The sequence below is a fragment of the Sarcophilus harrisii genome, chromosome 6 (genome assembly GCF_902635505.1).
Source record: "Sarcophilus harrisii chromosome 6, mSarHar1.11, whole genome shotgun sequence".
NCBI lineage: Eukaryota > Metazoa > Chordata > Mammalia > Dasyuromorphia > Dasyuridae > Sarcophilus > Sarcophilus harrisii.
In genome coordinates this window covers 64209047-64226606 of record NC_045431.1, presented here as the reverse complement: position 1 = coordinate 64226606, position 17560 = coordinate 64209047, and the positions used below count along the sequence as shown (strand labels likewise).

At 32.6% G+C, this 17560-nt stretch overlaps 1 protein-coding gene across 6 annotated transcripts in view; it reads left to right on the top strand.

Moving 5' to 3' along the window:
* LOC100929768 (malate synthase) overlaps nt 1-17560 on the top strand; it is a 99709-nt gene that overhangs the window by 43526 nt on the left and 38623 nt on the right. For 4 of the 6 annotated variants that reach the window (XR_004230274.1, XM_031942717.1, XM_031942719.1 and 1 more), the window contains 2 exons: nt 3965-4042; nt 17252-17309. Coding sequence is in view for 5 of the 6 variants with exons in the window: in XM_031942717.1 (XP_031798577.1) it covers nt 17304-17309 (6 nt within the window). In the remaining variant the exon portion in view is untranslated. Of the gene's footprint in view, nt 1-2320; nt 3425-3964; nt 4043-17251; nt 17310-17560 lie in introns of those variants that run through there. The other 2 variants (XM_031942718.1, XM_031942720.1) reach the window with 2 other exon arrangements.

The following is a 17560-nucleotide window of genomic DNA, read 5'->3' as shown; positions in this document are numbered from 1 at the left end:
AACACCTTGTAAGAATTCTTGTTTCAGAGTTCTGGCCCATAACATCTCCCGCTTTCTTTTGTTTTAGAACATAAATGGTCACACCCTCCCTTACTTCTCAAGGAGGTGAGAACCCCAAAAAGGAGGTGATCACACCTTTCCTGACTCCTCAAAAAAGGGGTAAAAACACCAAAAAAGGAGGTGATCACGCCCTTCCTGACGTCTCAGGAAGGGAAATGAAAAAGGAAAATGGGGAATCAAACCAGATTAGCGGGTTTCTGAAGGGTCTCACTTGAAACAGAAATACATAAATTCATCAACATAGGAGTCATTACACAAGCACATAATAACAAACATGAATCAACATGAGGAATTATACATGTCCATAAGTCCTAGAAATAGTCCAAAACCAATCTATTGTCCATTACTTCCAACTGCTGTCCATTACTTCATGTATCAGGGAGTCCAATGATTCCTGCAATGTTTGAAGTCCTGCAATAGTCTCATCTTGTGTTAGGGAATCCAATGATTCCTGTAGATTTTGAAGTCCTGCATCAGTCTTAGCAACAATTTTTCATCTCAGGGAATCCAATGGTTCCTGCTGGTTTTGAAGTTCTGTAACAGTCTTCTTATCAGCCATGCACTTTCAGTGTCAGATGTTTTTTAGATCTTCTCCTTTGTTTTGAGATTTTTCTCTTCTTTGTCTCTCTCCAATGGGCAAGGCAAATACGGCTCCTTGGCACCCATCTGATTCCTTCTCCATCTGTAGAGATACAAGCAAACCCTTTCCCCCAAGCAGTTAACCTTTCACTAGAAACCCTTCTCTCTATCTTGAGTATATACCAATCATTATATCACTAGGAAACTATTTGTTGTAAGATTAAATCAATCTTACTGAAGTTAGAGAACTATTAATCACCATGCTGAATTAGATAACTATTTTCTTGATCAATTCCACTGACTTAACATCTTGTAAGAATCCTTGCTTCAGAGTTCTGGCCCATAACATATACACACATATATCAGATGTATGTATATATATATGTATGGCTAGTTGGTTCTGCCTGGTAGGCAGATGAAGGTAGGTAGGTAAAAGATGAAGGAAAAAAGAAAAGACAGAGATACTTCTTCTGGTAGTGGTAGTAGGAGAAATCAACAAGAAGGCATAACTTGCTAGCTCCCAATCTTCCATTTCCAGACACAAATGGTTACTGGACTTGTTTTGCTTAGGGCGGGGGGAAAAAAAGTCCAACTTTGGTATACTTTTTCTTTCTTCATTTATGTCTTAATCCAAAACATTTACTAAGAAAAAGGCAAAGCAAGAATAATAACATAATCCTCCAGTGACCCAGGAATGCAATCTTTTGCTGATGCTATCCATTAGGAAAGAATGGCCACTGATCATAGCAGAACTATAGCAGAAAAGCAAATGCATAGGGAATATAAGTGACTGTGGCAATTCACAATTCTATACTATAAATCTTTTTGTCCTTTATCAACTTCAGAAGGAGTCTGCTTACTGAAAAATGGGGCTGCTTCTTTGTTGGCTTCTCAAACTGACCTGGTCCTCTTCAGGGGACTTTGTTCCCCTGTTAAACAGGACTATGTGTGACCTTCACCATCCAATTTCTGTATTCCCTGAACAACTTAGCATTACTGGAAAAATGATATAACTGTGCTGATTTCATTAGCCATTAATTTATTATGCTACATGACCTCAGCTGAGCCTCCATTGCTGCTTGTTGGTTATTTTATTCAACTATTATTAAATACATCCCCTGAGAAAATATTTCATACTTTTTCATTCCCTCAAGCTTCTAGTTTCACCATTACATTTCATAACAAATGACCTAAGCCCCGTAGTACTAAAAATATTGAGATGGTCATGAATTCTCAGCTTGAACACTGGGATTCCCCCATCCTTTCTATCTCAGAGGAACAACTATGCCTAATTTTTTCCTTCAACCTGTTCCCTAAATTTTATCCTTTTTCTCATGAATTTAAAATAAATTATTTAATATTTTATTTTCTCTTAGTTAAATGTAAAAAGCTTTTAACATTTGTTTTTTAAAACTTTGTTTCACATGCATTTTTAGTGTCTTTTTCCCCTGGTTCATTGCCATCTTATGTATATAGTCAGAGGTTTCCTTCTCTTCACTCAAGCTCTGAACTATGATAATATTGCTGTTCAGGTGTACCCAATTCTCCATGACCCCATTTGTGGTTTTCTTGGCAGAGATACTAGAGTAGTTTACCATTTCCTTCTCCAGGTCATTTTACTGATGAGAAAACTGAAGCAAATAGAATGACTTGCCTAGGGTAACACAGCTAAGAAGTATCTGAGGCTGCATTTGAATTCAGGTCTGTCTGATTCTGGGTCTGGCACTCTATTTACTCTGTCACTTGGTGGAAAATGTATAACAAAATAAATAAAAATACAGCAAAATACAGATAAAATATCGCATTTAAAAATTAAATCAAGATAATGCCTGCAGGATCCTTCCTTATGGATTAGTGGCCCCCATTTCTATTTGAGTTGGATCTCAGTTCTCTGTAACAGTTGACACTATTGATTGTTACTTCTACTATTTGAATTCTGAGAAACTACATTCCTGGTCTTTTACCTTTTCACGTATTTTAGACTGTAGCTAAACTATACTAATTACCCTTCTTCAACAATGCCCTACCTTCCTATTTGTATACCTTTGCTCACTGTTTCCTTTATCTAGTGAACATCACAGTTTTGCTTGTTGAAATAAGACATAGCTGAGATGTCTCCTGTTTCAAAAATTCATATCTTTACTTCCTCCCAATTAGAAAAGATCTTTGCTTTATTCACATGACAGTATAACAGTATAGAGGTAAATATCATTTCACACTTAGGTTGAAATAATTTACATAAGTACAAGATGGACTAATTTTTCTGAAATAAATTTGGGATTGTTTATGGACTGCAAGGTAACTAAGAATGAGCTGTACGATGTGGCAAGCTAGAAAAGCTGAAGCGTTTTTAGGCAATATTTAGAAAAAGGACTAGGAAGGTAATAGTATTACTGTACTTTGCACTTCAAAATTCTGGGTGCCATATTTTAGAAAAAATGTTTTAAGTTGGAGAGAGGCAAATGAGTACAGTGTAAGACCTTGAATATCATGCCAAAAGAGGATCAGCGGGAGGAATTGAGGATGTTTAGTCTGAAGGAGAAAAAATTTCATGGAGAATATAGGAAATAATACTTTTCATGTATTCAAAGGGCTGTCAAGTAGAAGAGACATTCTTCAGTGATCAAAGTGAAGGAATAGAGATTGGATTATGAACATGTTCTATCAAGAGTGGAGGAAGAAGGGGGACCAAAAGAGTTTGTGTCAGACTGCCTCATTCTTCTCACTGAAGCATAAAACTCTAAATTAGATGATGTTTTGGAAGGCACAGGAGTATAGGGCACAGGTAGGGATAGAAAGTAGAAGTGCTATATTGACTATGATATAGGAAGTTACTAACAAAAGTGAAATAGGACTTTGGAGTAACAGTCAAAACCTGACATGTTCTTTTTTTTCATTAATGTATAATACAGTTGAGAATTACTTTTTAATTGGAAATATGAAAAATGATCATGAGAAAAAAGATCCTGGTTATCACTGGTATTTGTGTTGATTAGCAGAGATCCTTTTGTGGACTATTTAGCAAAATTTTTAGAGAACATCCCCTAGCCTAAGTCAGCCAGTTTATTTGCATTTATTTGCAATGCCCTTTTTAAAGAAAACTCAGTACTGTTTATGAAAATTCAAATTCATTAAAAGAAAAAGTATTATAATATATTCCTTGCTTTATAAATTAAAAAGCTAGCATAATGTTCTTTTAAATAACTATTTGTCTGATGTGCTTGGAATAGTATAGAAATTGAATTTGGGTTGAAAGAGTACTTAGGTAATGTAACCTAGTCCAATTCTGGATTTGCAAAATTTTGATTTACCTATACCTTTTCAGGATCACATCTCTTATGTGGTGCAGAACAATTTGGGATGTGTCATTTGTGCCAGAAGAGGATACATGGGCTGATTTTCAGTGAGTCTTGGCTAGATGCCCCTTCCCCTTTCTGGCCACTGTGAAGAATTGCTGTCAATAGTACAATTCTGTGGGTTCCAAATAAATTTTTATTTTTATGTGTGTAGACAATCAAACAGTAGCATTAAGAGAGAATGTTATAGTAAGAAGTCAGCTTGAAAATTAGTGCTTATATTTTGAATGCTGATTACATTGATGTTTACATTTCAAAAAAATTTTACGCAAATCTTTTGATTACTAATTTAACTACCAAATAACCTTTAATTTTATTAGAGATATTAAATAAATAGTAATGAACTATTTGGTTTTACCCAAAAGAGTAAAAAAAACTTGACTGTTTTAATTACCCAGGTATCTCAGATTCTCTAAAATTTGCTCTGTCAATGGACCTAATTTTTTCCATTTTTTTCCATATATATTGGCTGATTAGTAGTGTCCTTTAGATTTGATGTACTTTAATTAACTTCTGGCATTCTTATGGATGCTTTCCTTTTCCCCCTTTAGATCTATTGCTTGATTTTTTTTTCTTATTAATAGATATCTGCATTTGAGCTTTTAATATTTTGTTCCAGAATTTGAAAACTTAATAACTATAGTAGTGTTTATCTGCCACCTAGAGGTCATGAAGATTTCTACTTTTTGTAAATTCTAGAGATGTAAGATTCTTCTACATATATTTTCCTTTGTGTAGGTAGCCCAGTGCCCATGCCTAATATGTGCTCAGTGATTGATTTCATATACTTTTCTGATGCTTAATTCATTCTAGAGCTCAAACAGCCTATAACAAACTACTTTGTAGAAAATCCAGTCAGTCATCCATGGTGGTAGCATGTAATCCGAGCAACTAGGAAGGCTGAGTGATGGATCTTGATGTGATTCCAAGTATTGAGTTACAAAACTACCCAGGCTAATCTATCCCAATTCCAAAATCAATATGGTGAGCTTCTGGTAATGTGATCTACCAGGTTGCCTGAGGAGAAGGACAAACCAACTCCATCTCAAAAGTGGAACAAGTCTAAGCTTCTGTGCTGATCAATAATAGAATTGGGTCATAGGTATCCCCTGTATTTACAGTCTGGGGAAAAAGAAAGATAGCCCCATGACCCCACTGTTATATTCTACCAATTACAGATACATTTGGGTAATTAAGTTTCTCTTTAAAAAAAAAAAAAAAAGTAATCTCTGAGAAAAACCCCTACACATACACATACATACACACACACACTTACACACTTCCTTTAACTTAATTCAATCTGGTTATCAGATTTCCTAAAACCTACCAAATTTTAGAGGAAAGGAGTTTAGTTAAAATTTTTGAATCTGGAAAAACTCAACCGTGACTAAATAGCCAGGAAACAGTGTGAAGACAATGAATGTTTGGGGAACAAGGGAACTATCTTTATATGGTACTAACTACTGTGTCACATTTGAAATTATCTTGGAAACTTCTAGGAAGATAGCAAGAGAGGCAGAGTCCTCAAAATTGCCTTCAAAAATAGGACTGGAAAACTTAAAAGAGAATGAGTAAACCAACAAAAAGCTTTTAACAGAAACACAGGAAAAGCCCCCAGAAGCACATATTGAATAGGTGTTAAAAATTTCATCAGAATCCTGAGAGATAAATACTCAAAAGAATATCAGACATATTAAGAGAATTAAAATGAGGAATAAAATTTATTTTTAAGAATAACAAGAACAAAGAAATAACAAAATGCAGCCTGAAGAGTCCAGGAAAAGGAAATGAAAAAGCCTATGATGATGAAAAATGTGTATGATAAATCTGGACATTTCAGAAGACACCCCAAAGTAGGATTAATGGAATACAGGAAATAATGATAGTGCTTTTAAAGTGGCAAAAGAAGATTAGAAAATAACAGAAAAACACGGAGAAGCAATGCAGGTGACAATTTAACACCAGGGCAAGGACAGCAAACTTCAGAATTATTTGGGCTCCACAAATCATAAAAAGAGAGATAACATTTGATCATTAAGGAATTTTTTTTTTTTTTTTGGCTGAGGTAGTTGGGGTTAAGTAACTTGCCCAGGGTCACACAGATAGGGAAGTATTAAGTGTCTGAGACCAGATTTGAACTCAGGTTCCTGACTTAAGGGCTGGTGTTTTATCCACTGCACCACTTAACTGCCCACTAAGGAATTTTTAAAGAAAATTTCCCAGACTTATCAAAAACAGTGATACCTCACAAATAGAAAGAACTCGGTAAAGAGAAACTTAAATCAGTTCACCCAGAAATTTCATCATGAAACTTCCAAATTATATCTCTAAACAAAAAAAAAAAACATTTAAGTAGTTAGGTAGAAAAGTTTTAAGTTTTTAAAATTCAATCAAGATTTTGCCAGATTTTTCTGGAGAAAAAAGACATTAATTATTGGCTGATTTTTTTTTTTACATAGCAATTTATAAAGACAATTTACTAAGATACATAGTAAGTTTCACTCTACATCTATAGATGGAATATCAACAAGAAAATCATGGATCCTTTAGATATTAAAGAAATAAAGTGGTATTTCACATAAACAGAGGAAGAAAATATGTTAGAATGGGTGTGGAGAGAATGTGTTGCAATTTCTAGGTGAATCTTTGGTTGACAGAATGAGTGAGGATAGGTGTCAGGTTTTAGAATTATTTACTAATTTTGTAGCATAAAATGTAGAAATTGTGTTTTTTTAAAACTTTGTTATATTTGGCTTAGTTATAGAAATAGAAAACTAAAATTATTTGTTTAACCTTTTGGCAAAACAACAAATAAGAGTAGAGAATGAGAAATTCAAACGATTTTATTATTAAATGTAACTGGAATGAATTCCCCCACAAGAAGAAAAAAAAAATTACAGAATAGATTGCAAAATGATATTTAAGATTATTTTGGTTACAACAAAAAAATAGTGCTATAAATCTAAAATGTTATTTTTTAAAATTGAATTTTATTTTTAAACAGAGATCCATTACAAACATGTATGGTTAAGCAAAATAAATTTCCACATAGGCTATCTCCACAAAATATCTTACTTTGTACTCTTGAGTCTACTACCTCTCACTCAGGAAATGGCTAACATGTTTTTATCTATAATAGGTTCATAATAAATAATTGATGGATGTATAAATGAATCTAATATGAAAAGTTACACATTTAAATTGAAAGCCCAAGCTAAAATTAAAAACATTATAGAAAGATTAAGAAAATATTGAGTTGTATTGATAGTAAATAATAAAATGCATTTCAAATATGAAAACATCTGTGGAGATAAACAGGAATATTTTATTGTGCTTAATATTATGTGTGTGCATATATATGCACATATATATACACACATGTGTATATATTACAAATAATATAATTAAATTTACAAAAGGAAAACTTATAATACAACCAAGAAATACACATAAAATGAATATTGGTAAATCTTATCAGAATTTGCAAATCAAAGAAAGTTAATTTGAATAATGTTTTACAGTTATATATGTTTGTATATATTGTTTATATGTATGTATTTGTGAATTTGAAGTATAATGAATAGAATACTATTTTAAGTGGAAATAGAAACAAGTTCAAATCTCACGACCCTGCTATTTTCTAGCAGTGTAATTCCGGGTATGCCACTATAATTCTATGTACCTTAGGCAATTCCCTAGAACTTATTTGGTAAGTTATAGTTCAATTGCATCAGAGAAGAGTGTTCCTCTATCAGGTACTCCCTGTATTCATTAGAATATGAACTCCTTAAGAACAAAGATTGCCTTTTTGCCTTTCTTTGTGTTCTCAGCACTTAGCATAGTGCCTGGAATATAATAGGTGTTTACTGATTGACTAACTCTATTGACAAATTGGTAGATTAATTGAACATTCATATATACATAATATAAACAGGGAGTACTTCCTCCCTAATGGGAGTCCTGGAACAACTTGAGCCCACAGTGATGAGAAAACTGCTGTTTATTAAATATAGCACTATGACATTAGATTTATATGGGTTCTTACTTGTACCTGAACAGAGGATTACATGACTCTGCACAAACTTACAAGAAAAAGGGGAAAAGGGACCCTTCATGGCAAAAAAAAAAACAGGAATAAGAAAAGCGGCTGCTTGAATGAACAGTGATGGAGGGACACAGCTGCAGTCTACATTTGGAGCAGGAAGATGGAAGGGTGAACACATGGTCTGGTCATGGAATCTTAGAAGAATTTTGATCCTAAAACCAAAGCAAGAGGTTTCACAGAATCCAGTCTGTCATAAAAGTCAGCCAATCTTGGCCTGTGCTGAGATAATCCTACAGAAGCTCATGGTGCAAATGGCACTGATTCTTAAGCTTTTTACCACTTTGAGTCCTGTGTTCTGATGTGACTGTGTTATTCCACTGACATGTAAAATAACAAAATTGATTTCAAATATGGAAAGCATCTGCAAAGATAAGTAGGAATATTCTACTATATTTAAAAATAAAAACAATTTATATACGCATGTAGATATGTACTAAATAATATAATAATTACATTCATACAAAGAAAGTTTATAATATTACAATTAAGAAATACATATAAAATGAATATTAGAAGACATCAAAAAAATTTTTTTAAAAGTTAAAAATTTGAACATTGTTAAACTATATGTGTCTATATGTACTATTTGTGTGCGTGTTTGAATCTGTAGTATAGATGATGCTCCTAATGTGGCATATATGGGGTTATCCTTTTGTGTATGGTGATCAAAAGACAACTATACTATTTTAACCCTTTATTTATATGCTCTTTGCAACTTCATTAAATATTTTTGTGATAGTTTGGAGATAGAGGTGTTATCACTTTGGCTGTGATTTGCAAAATTGATCACCCCAAAAAGCCATATTGGACCTGGGAAAAGTATCGTGGAACTTCAGAGCAAGAATAATCAATTCAGGGTCCTCTCACTCGTTGCACATATGTGATTAAAATTTAATACAAGAAGCAAGGAATATAATTTTTTTAATTCAAATGAATTGACCATCTGAAAAAAAAAATACTGCTGACAGTGCAAATGGCACTGATTCTTAAGCTTTTTACCACTTTGAATCCTGTGTTCTGATGCTCTGGGCTCCTTAGATGAGGGGGGCTCATCTAGCCATGCTTTAAAATTCCATTGAAATTTTAAAAAAAATCAGTGTTGTCTGCTTGAAAATAGTTAAAAATTAACAAATATTTTTAATTTATTATTTTTTAGAAATTTATTATTTATTTGTTTCTATGTGATTTAGCCGTAGAGTAATCCCAGGTAAATATTTAGGCAGAAATTTTATATATTTTTTTAATTTCCAGAAAATACTTTTAATAAATCTAGACAAAAATAGTGATTCTCTGATGAAAAGGCATAGGTTAATATGGAACTCTAAAGTAAAAACATTAACAAATTACTTTACATTTAATGATAATACAAATATCAAAATCCATAGAATGTAGTTAGAGATCATTTTTAAAGGCCAAACCACATTTTTATATGTCAGAAGAAAGCAGAAGGGAAATTATGAAATCACAGAATCAACAAAATGGAAAACAAAGAACAATTTAAATGAAATTAAGAGTTGTTTTTTTTAAATACCACTAAAATACTACATTTGCTTAAAAACAAACAAATCTCAAGTTATCAAAACTGACAGGGGAATTAAAATGAATAAAAAGAAAAGTTTAAATTTTAAGAGATTATTATGTATGCATTATCTTTGTGATAAATTTTAAAATTTGAGAAAATTATGATTATCAAAGATACAAAATTTTTAAAACTCCGATAATTTCAATGTGCTTTACATATCCAACAGAGGCATTTGTATTTTATATTAGAGCTGGAAGTCTCTGAATCTTTCTGTGTTGGATAGTAATGTGGTTAGACCTGTTGTTGTTCAGTAGTTTCATTTGTGTCCAATTCTCTCTGACCTCATTTTGGGTTTTCTTAGCAAAGATACTGCTTACTTTCAGTGCAATGATACACCCCATTAAATTCCCTTGCTGTAACTTCTTCAGCTATTCTAGAATCATTGGAAGCATGCTTTAGTTCCATTTTAAAAATTATTACAAATAGTAATATAAATTTTTTAAATAATGGATTTTTTTTTGTTTATATTAATTGTCTCAGGGGTATAAATACAATAAAGGATCTGTGGGCCAAAATAAAAAGTAAAAAACTTTGTGATAAATATTTGTTTTAATATACATTCATATAAGGAACTGATGAAAATTTGGAGAAGTCTTCCCAGTGGACATGGTTAGTGGAAAACCTATAATTTTGTGATTCAAGCAATTTTTTAGAAAAAACAAATCATGTAAATAATCACTTAAAATTTGTTTAAATTCTACAACAATATGATACTTCAAAATTAACACAACTTGGAGATGCCACTTCAGTCCATCTCTTCACTGTTGAGATGAGGAAAGTATGGTTCAAAGACTTAGCCACGAAGCAAGTTTTCAGAGACATTATAGAAATCCAGTTCCCCTGATTCCATATGTAGCCATCTTTATGTGATACTATAATGCCTTCCTAAAGCATGTTCTTGCACAAAACAAGACTTCTAGTTCAGTTTGACTGTCCCAGTATATTGCAAATTTCCAACTTTTAAAACTCAAAAATTTATAACTGTTGTGAAATTAATCCTTTTGGGGGATGTTTTGCAAATATAACTTAGGATTTAATTTTTCCTTAGTAAAACTTATCTTAATAAATGAAAGGGGTTTTTAAATTTTTTTTTGAGGAATGTTGCATGTCATGATCCTCATTGAGACTGAAGGACAAACAAGATACGAACCATTACTATTTTTAGCATGTTAGCATCAATATTCCCCTTTCTTAGGAAGAAGAAATATATATGTTTATGATCTTTTACAATGAAACACTTAACCAAAAGGAAGTCAGAAATACAGTGGCATATAGTTGGCATTCAAAAAATCTTAAATCTTTTGGATTCTAATTAAGAGTTGTTAAAAATTTTAAAGTAAGAAAAAATTTAAAACTCTTTACAACATATGCCTGTCACTATATTCATAACTTCCTTTCTGTTCAAAATTTTATTATGTAAATTACAAATACATAGTTGGGACTTTTTTATAATAAAGAAGTATACTTCCTCATAAAATAGCAATGATAGTTCATATTTATATATCATTTTGCATTTTCCACAATCCTGTGGAGTAGTACAAGTATTATTTCCCCCATTTTATAGTTTAGGAAACCGCTTCCCAAGATTGTGTACCTGTTGTCAAAGTTAGTATGTAAACCCAGATCTTTCTCCACATCCAATGCTTTTTCTACCAGACTCTCTTAATATAAGAATCTATTTGGAAGGACCTTGCCAATAATCACAGTGGTAGTCTCAGTACTTCTTTTAAGTTTTTACCTTTTGTTTATTGATTTCTAAGTTCCAAATGTATTACATCTTTGAATATAAATATAAACATAAAAATATGTTTCCAGTATTGAATCTAGATTTGTGTCATAACTGGTTTCAGATATTAGTGCTTTTTACTTATGGAAGTTACTTTAATTCACTGTAATTCAAAAGTTTAAGACATAGTCTAAAAAAATCTTTGTTAATCAAATGAAGTAGTTCACAAATATCATTCTCTGCATGTTAAACAGGATGCCTATTTTCCATTGATGAGCTGATGGAAAACCAGGAATGAACCAGTACAGTATCCTTTTCTTCTTCTAATGCTCTAACACATAGGCCATTCCTCTTTTTTATATAGCATTGGTCCTACATCAAGGTAGCACTAAGTAACTACAATCACTTTTTCAACAGCAATACTATGCTTCTGTGGATTAGGGTCTCTTGTGAATGATCCTAAAGCTTTTCACCTTGATGTAACAGAAATTTCCAAAATAACTGAAGTTGATTTTTATGTTGTTGAGTTTGTTTAACCATATGACGTTAAATGAACCCACAGCTAGGTGGTGCCATAGTGCATAGAGCTCTAAGTCTGGCCTCAGGAAGACTCATTTTCCTGACTTCAAATCCGGCCTCAAATACTTCCAGTGACTAAGGGCAAGTCACTTCACCAGTCTGCCTCAGTTTCCTCATCTGGAAAATGAACTGGAGAAGGAAATGCGGACCCCCCCCTCCCCCAGCATCTCTTGCCAACAAATCAAGATAATGGAGTCTCAGAGAGTCAGACACCATAGAAATGAACAGACCACAAGAAGAAAAACATTGCTTATTGGTTTAATTATTTTTTATAGTGAAGGAAGCCATGCCTAACTCAGAAGTATGAATGGTTCTAGTGGACATATGATACCAGGACTATGATGTATCTATAACTTTAATTTCAATTTATTCTGTAGATGAAAAGGGAAAAATAATTTAGTATTTTTATTTTTCTGTCCCTTCATTTTCACCTGTTTTTTTTTAATATGTTGTTGCTAATAAAAGAAAGTGCTTTGATAAATTTTTATAGGATCGAAAGGGACCTTGGAATTATGTAGTCCAACTCTCCCCTCCCCCATTTTATAAATGAAGAAACTGTAGCATGAACTGCACATAAGATCACACAACTAATTAGTGTTTAAGCTGTGATTAGAAATGACCTTCCAGGGGGGAAAGCCAAGGTGACAGAGAGAAGGTAGGAACTTGCCTGAGCCGTCCCCCAGACTCCTCTAACGACCTTTAAATGATGCTCTAAAACAAATTCTGGGTGAGGTGAAATAATTTTCTAGCACAAGAAAACTTTATAAATTTATCAGGAAAGAGTTGTTGTATCAGGATAAGTGGAGCACAATCCAGTATAGGCTATTCCCAGCACAGACCAGGTCCCTCAGCCCACAAGTATTAAAGAGTTGATAGTATAAAAATAATTGGTCAGAAGGAGATTTTTGGGATCTCTATTGATACTGGGGACTCTTGCTTTGTCTGTATTCAAAATCCAGGTTGTAATCCTGGATGGCACATCAGAGTTTGTGGCAGAAATGGAACAGAGAACTTTATCACAGTTTCCAGGTAGGAAAGAGTGCTTGTGGTCAGAGTACAGGTCAGGAATAGTAAACACACCTCTAATTAGGCCATTCTGCCTTAACCAAAATCTTATAGCTCCGTAAAAGTATCTTTGAAAACAGCTGCACAAAACCTCTGAAGCTTGGGTTAGTACCCCCTTCATCCTAGAAGGAGAGTCCCACTTTAACAAAGAGTTAAAAAGCAAATAGACAAGGAAAATGAATAGAAAACAATTCTAACCATATAAAGTTAATAAGGTGACAAGAAAGTTCAAAACACTCAGGAGACAGCAAAGTCAAATTTCCTATAACCAAAGCCTCCAAGAAAAAATATCAATTGGTCTCAAGCCATGGAAAAGCTCAAAAAAAATTTTTTTTAAATCAAGTAAGAAAAGTAGTGGAAAATTGGGAAGAGAAATCAGAGTAATGTAGGAAAATCATGAAAAAAGTTAACACAGTAAAATAAAACAAAAAAATTTGAAGAAAATAACACCTTAAAAAATAGAATAGACCAAATGGTAAAAGAAATTTTTTTTAAAAATCTAGTGAGGAGAAGAATGCCTTTAAAAGCAGAATTGGTCAAATGGAAAAAGAAACACAAAAATCACTTAAGAAAAGAACTCATTAAAAAATAGAATTAAAAAATAAAAAACACAAATGGAAAAGGAGATACGAAATCTCACTGAAGGAAATCATTCCTTAAAAATGAAAATTAAGCAAGTGAAAGGTTAATGACTCTATGAAACATCAAGAAACAAAACCAAAAGAATGAAAGGGAAAAAATGTGAAACCGCTTGTTAAAAAAAACAACTGACTTGAAAAACAGATCCAGGAGAAATAATTTAAAGATTATTAGATTTCCTGATCTTTAGGAAATCATGATCAAAAAAAAAAAGAAAAAAAAAGAAAAAAACTTAGACATCTCTAAGAAATTAAGGGGCCAGTTAGTGTAGTGGATAGAGCACCAGCCCTGAAGTCAGGAGGACCTGAGTTCAAATCTGGCCTCAGACACTTAACTCTTCTGGCTGTGTGACCCTGGGCAAGTCAAGTCACAACTCCAATTGCCTCAGCAAAAAAAAAAAAAGGAAAGAAAAAGAAAAAAAGAAAAGAAATTAAGGAAAAGTGCCCTGATAATTATAGAATGAGAGGGGAAAATAGAAATGGAAAGAATCCACTGAGGTATACATATATATATATATAGAGAGAGAGAGAGAGAGAGAGAGAGAGAGAGAGAGAGAGAGAGAGAGAGAGATGGATGAAGGGTACAGGTGTAAGTTGCTTATATAGAGATGACATCTTTAAAAATAAAATTAAGGGGTAGAAACAAAGAATGTCCTGGGAGAAAGGGAAAGGTAGAATGAAGTAAGTTTTCTCACATAAAAGAGGCAAGAAAGAACTATTATCATGAAGAGAAATATAGGAGAGGTAGCAGAAAATGCTTGAATCATCAAAATTGATTCAAAGAGATAACGCATACACACAATTGGGTATGGAAATCAGTATTATCCTATAGGAAAGTAGTAGGGAAAAGGGATAAGGGAGGGGATGGTCATAAAAAGAGTGGATTAGGGGAGGCAAGACTCAGAAGTAAAACATTTTTGAAAAAAGTTGATAAAGGCCTCATTTCTCCTAGAGAAATGAATCCTATTTATGAAAATAAAAATATTCCTCAACTGACAAATGATAAAAAAAATAGTTTTCAGATGAAGTAATCAGAAATATGAAAAGAAATTCAAATTCACTACTGATTGGAAAAATGCAAATTAAAACAATACTAAAGTATACCTCACACCTATTAAGAGTGACTATTAAGACAGAAAAGAATGATAGATTTTGGAGGGGATATAGGAAAATTGAGACACTAAAACATTATTGGTGGAATTGTGAACCAGCTCAACCATTATGTAGAGCAATTTGGAACTATGCACAACTATTTAAAGCAACTCTTTTCTGGTGGCAAACGATTGCAAATTGAGGGAATGCCCCTCAGTTAAGGAATAATGGAACAATTTATGGATATGATTATGATGGAATAATTTAGTGATATAAGAAATGATGAGATAGATGCTCTCAGAAAAACCTAGAGAGATTTAACATTTTGATGATGTATAATGAAATGAGTAGAACCAGGAGAACATTGTACACAGTAACAGCAATATTGTAAAGTGATCATTTGTGAATGACTTAGTTATATTCTAAGCCAAAACTTCTTAAACTGTGGGTCCCAGCTCCATATGGGAATCATGTAATTAAATGTGGAGGTGGCGAAATTATGATTATCAGTAAATGTTTCATTTGTGTACCTATTTTATATATCTATATACCCACGGTTATATAACATAAAAATTTCTCAACTGAAAAGGGTGAGTGGAAAAACTATAAGAAACCCTTTTCTAAGCAATGTAATGATCCAAGATCATTCTAAGGCCCTTAACATGTAAAAAAATACTACCCATCCCCAGAGAAAGAACTGATAGAATCTGATTACAGATTGAAGCACCCTTAAAAAATTTTTTTATTTTTCTTGGGTTTTTATTTTGGACTGTGTTTTCTTTTACAACATGACTAATATGGAAATATGTTTTCCATGGTTACACATATATAACCCATATCAGATTTCTTGCCTTTTCAATGAGGGGGCAGAAAAGGGAAAGGAGAATTTTAAACTCAGTTTTTAAAATTAATGTTGAAAATTGTTTTTATATATAACTGGGGCAGAATAAAATATAAATTTTTAACAGTAGGAAAAAATGAGCTATCATAGCAAAAGTTGTTTCTCATTCATAGCAACGTTCATAGAAAGAACAGCAAACAAGAATAATTTAATGCTTAAATCTATCACTTGAGAAGAGTTGAGAAAATTCACCTCTCTTCACCCTTGAAGTTCAGACATTTTAAATATGACATATTGCAAATATTATAAGACTTGGTTGACGTGTTAGTTGTGTTAGTTGAATTGCCTTTTTGTTCCCTTTTATTATAAGAGGTGACTTGTAGAGTTTGGGCAGAGAACTGCCCAAAATGTCAAAATATTGAGATAGAGATTATATTAAAACAAACGATATCAATAAAATTAAATACCTTTGGTGTCATGGCTGAAATCCATACAATAAATTTGTTAAACAGAAAATAAAAAATAAAAGTTATAACTTGAAATGCTCTTCAGATATGACTAACGATGCAGTTTTGTTGTCTGGTTAAAAGCTGCTTTTGATTCCCATTATGTTATGTTGGAGTTTCCTTGCTTTGCTGTTGAAACTTGGAGGAGGGATATCAAAGAATCTCCATGAGAATTTGTTATTGACTATTAGCAGTTATCTGTTTATCAACTTATTATAGAGATGGAATTAGGATTTTTAAAAATTGTTTCCAGAGAGGAAGAGAAAACAGAGGTTAGGAATCTTCTAAACCCCAAAGATTACTGAGGAGACAAAAATCATACCTACAAATGCTAGTATCAAGATTGCCAGCTTAGTCCCTAGGAAAAGGCCAGAGTAGGAAAAGTGAAAAATTAAATTCAGTTCCACACTTATCTATTAAAGAGCTTACTCTATGTCAGACCCTGTTATTAAGTGCTATTGATATTGGGGCAAAAAACAAAATAGTACCTGTCTTCAAGGAGTGTTCATTTTTGAGCAGGGAATAATACATGTACACCAGAAAGGAAATGCGAGTCATTTATGGGAACACAAAGAGAAAAATAAAAGAGGTGAATAAGATAGTGAAATATGACCATTGACTGTCATTATTAATATTAGGCAGTTAAATGCTACAGTGGATAGAGTGCTGGACCTGGAATAAAGAGTTCAAATGTGGCCTCAAACATTTACTAGTTGTGTCATTCTGTTTGGGCAAGTCATTTAACCCTTCATACTCTCAATTTCCTCATCTATCAAATGAATATAATAGTAGAACTTATGTCCCTCAGTAATAATGAGGATTAAATATTTGTAAAGTACTTTGCAAACCTTTTAAAAGTTTATTAGTAGTAGTAACATCGTGATTCATTGAATTCTGCACCTGTATCCTTTTATAATTTATTGTTGTTGTTCCTGAAAGACTATAGAGATTACTAGAATTAGAAGAAAACTATAGAAGGAAAAAGAAAAACAAGTGAAGAAATGGGCTTGGGAAATTACCAGAAAGTGAAGGTTCAAAGTCATGACTCAGCACCACTGTTAAACATTGAAAGATAAAACTAGTCATTTAGCACAATTTTCATATTCAGCTCTTCCCTTTCAGACTTGGACACTGTGGTGGTGGCTCAGGTTACACTTTGTGAATATTTTTGGAAATGACTGTGAGTAAAAAAAGTCTTCTGAATTTACTTTCCATAAGGAAATTAAACATTTGTAGGACAATTGCTACAACTGAGAAATTAAAACAGAATTAGTTTGCTTTGTTATTTCACTTTTCACTTTGATTTGACTAACAATTTTTTAAGCTTAAAATCTTTAGGAAGAAAATTTTCTCCTATTTTTAATAACTTGTCTCTGTAATTAATCTGTGCTAATGTCTTAATATTTATCATTTTTAATATATAAAAGCTTT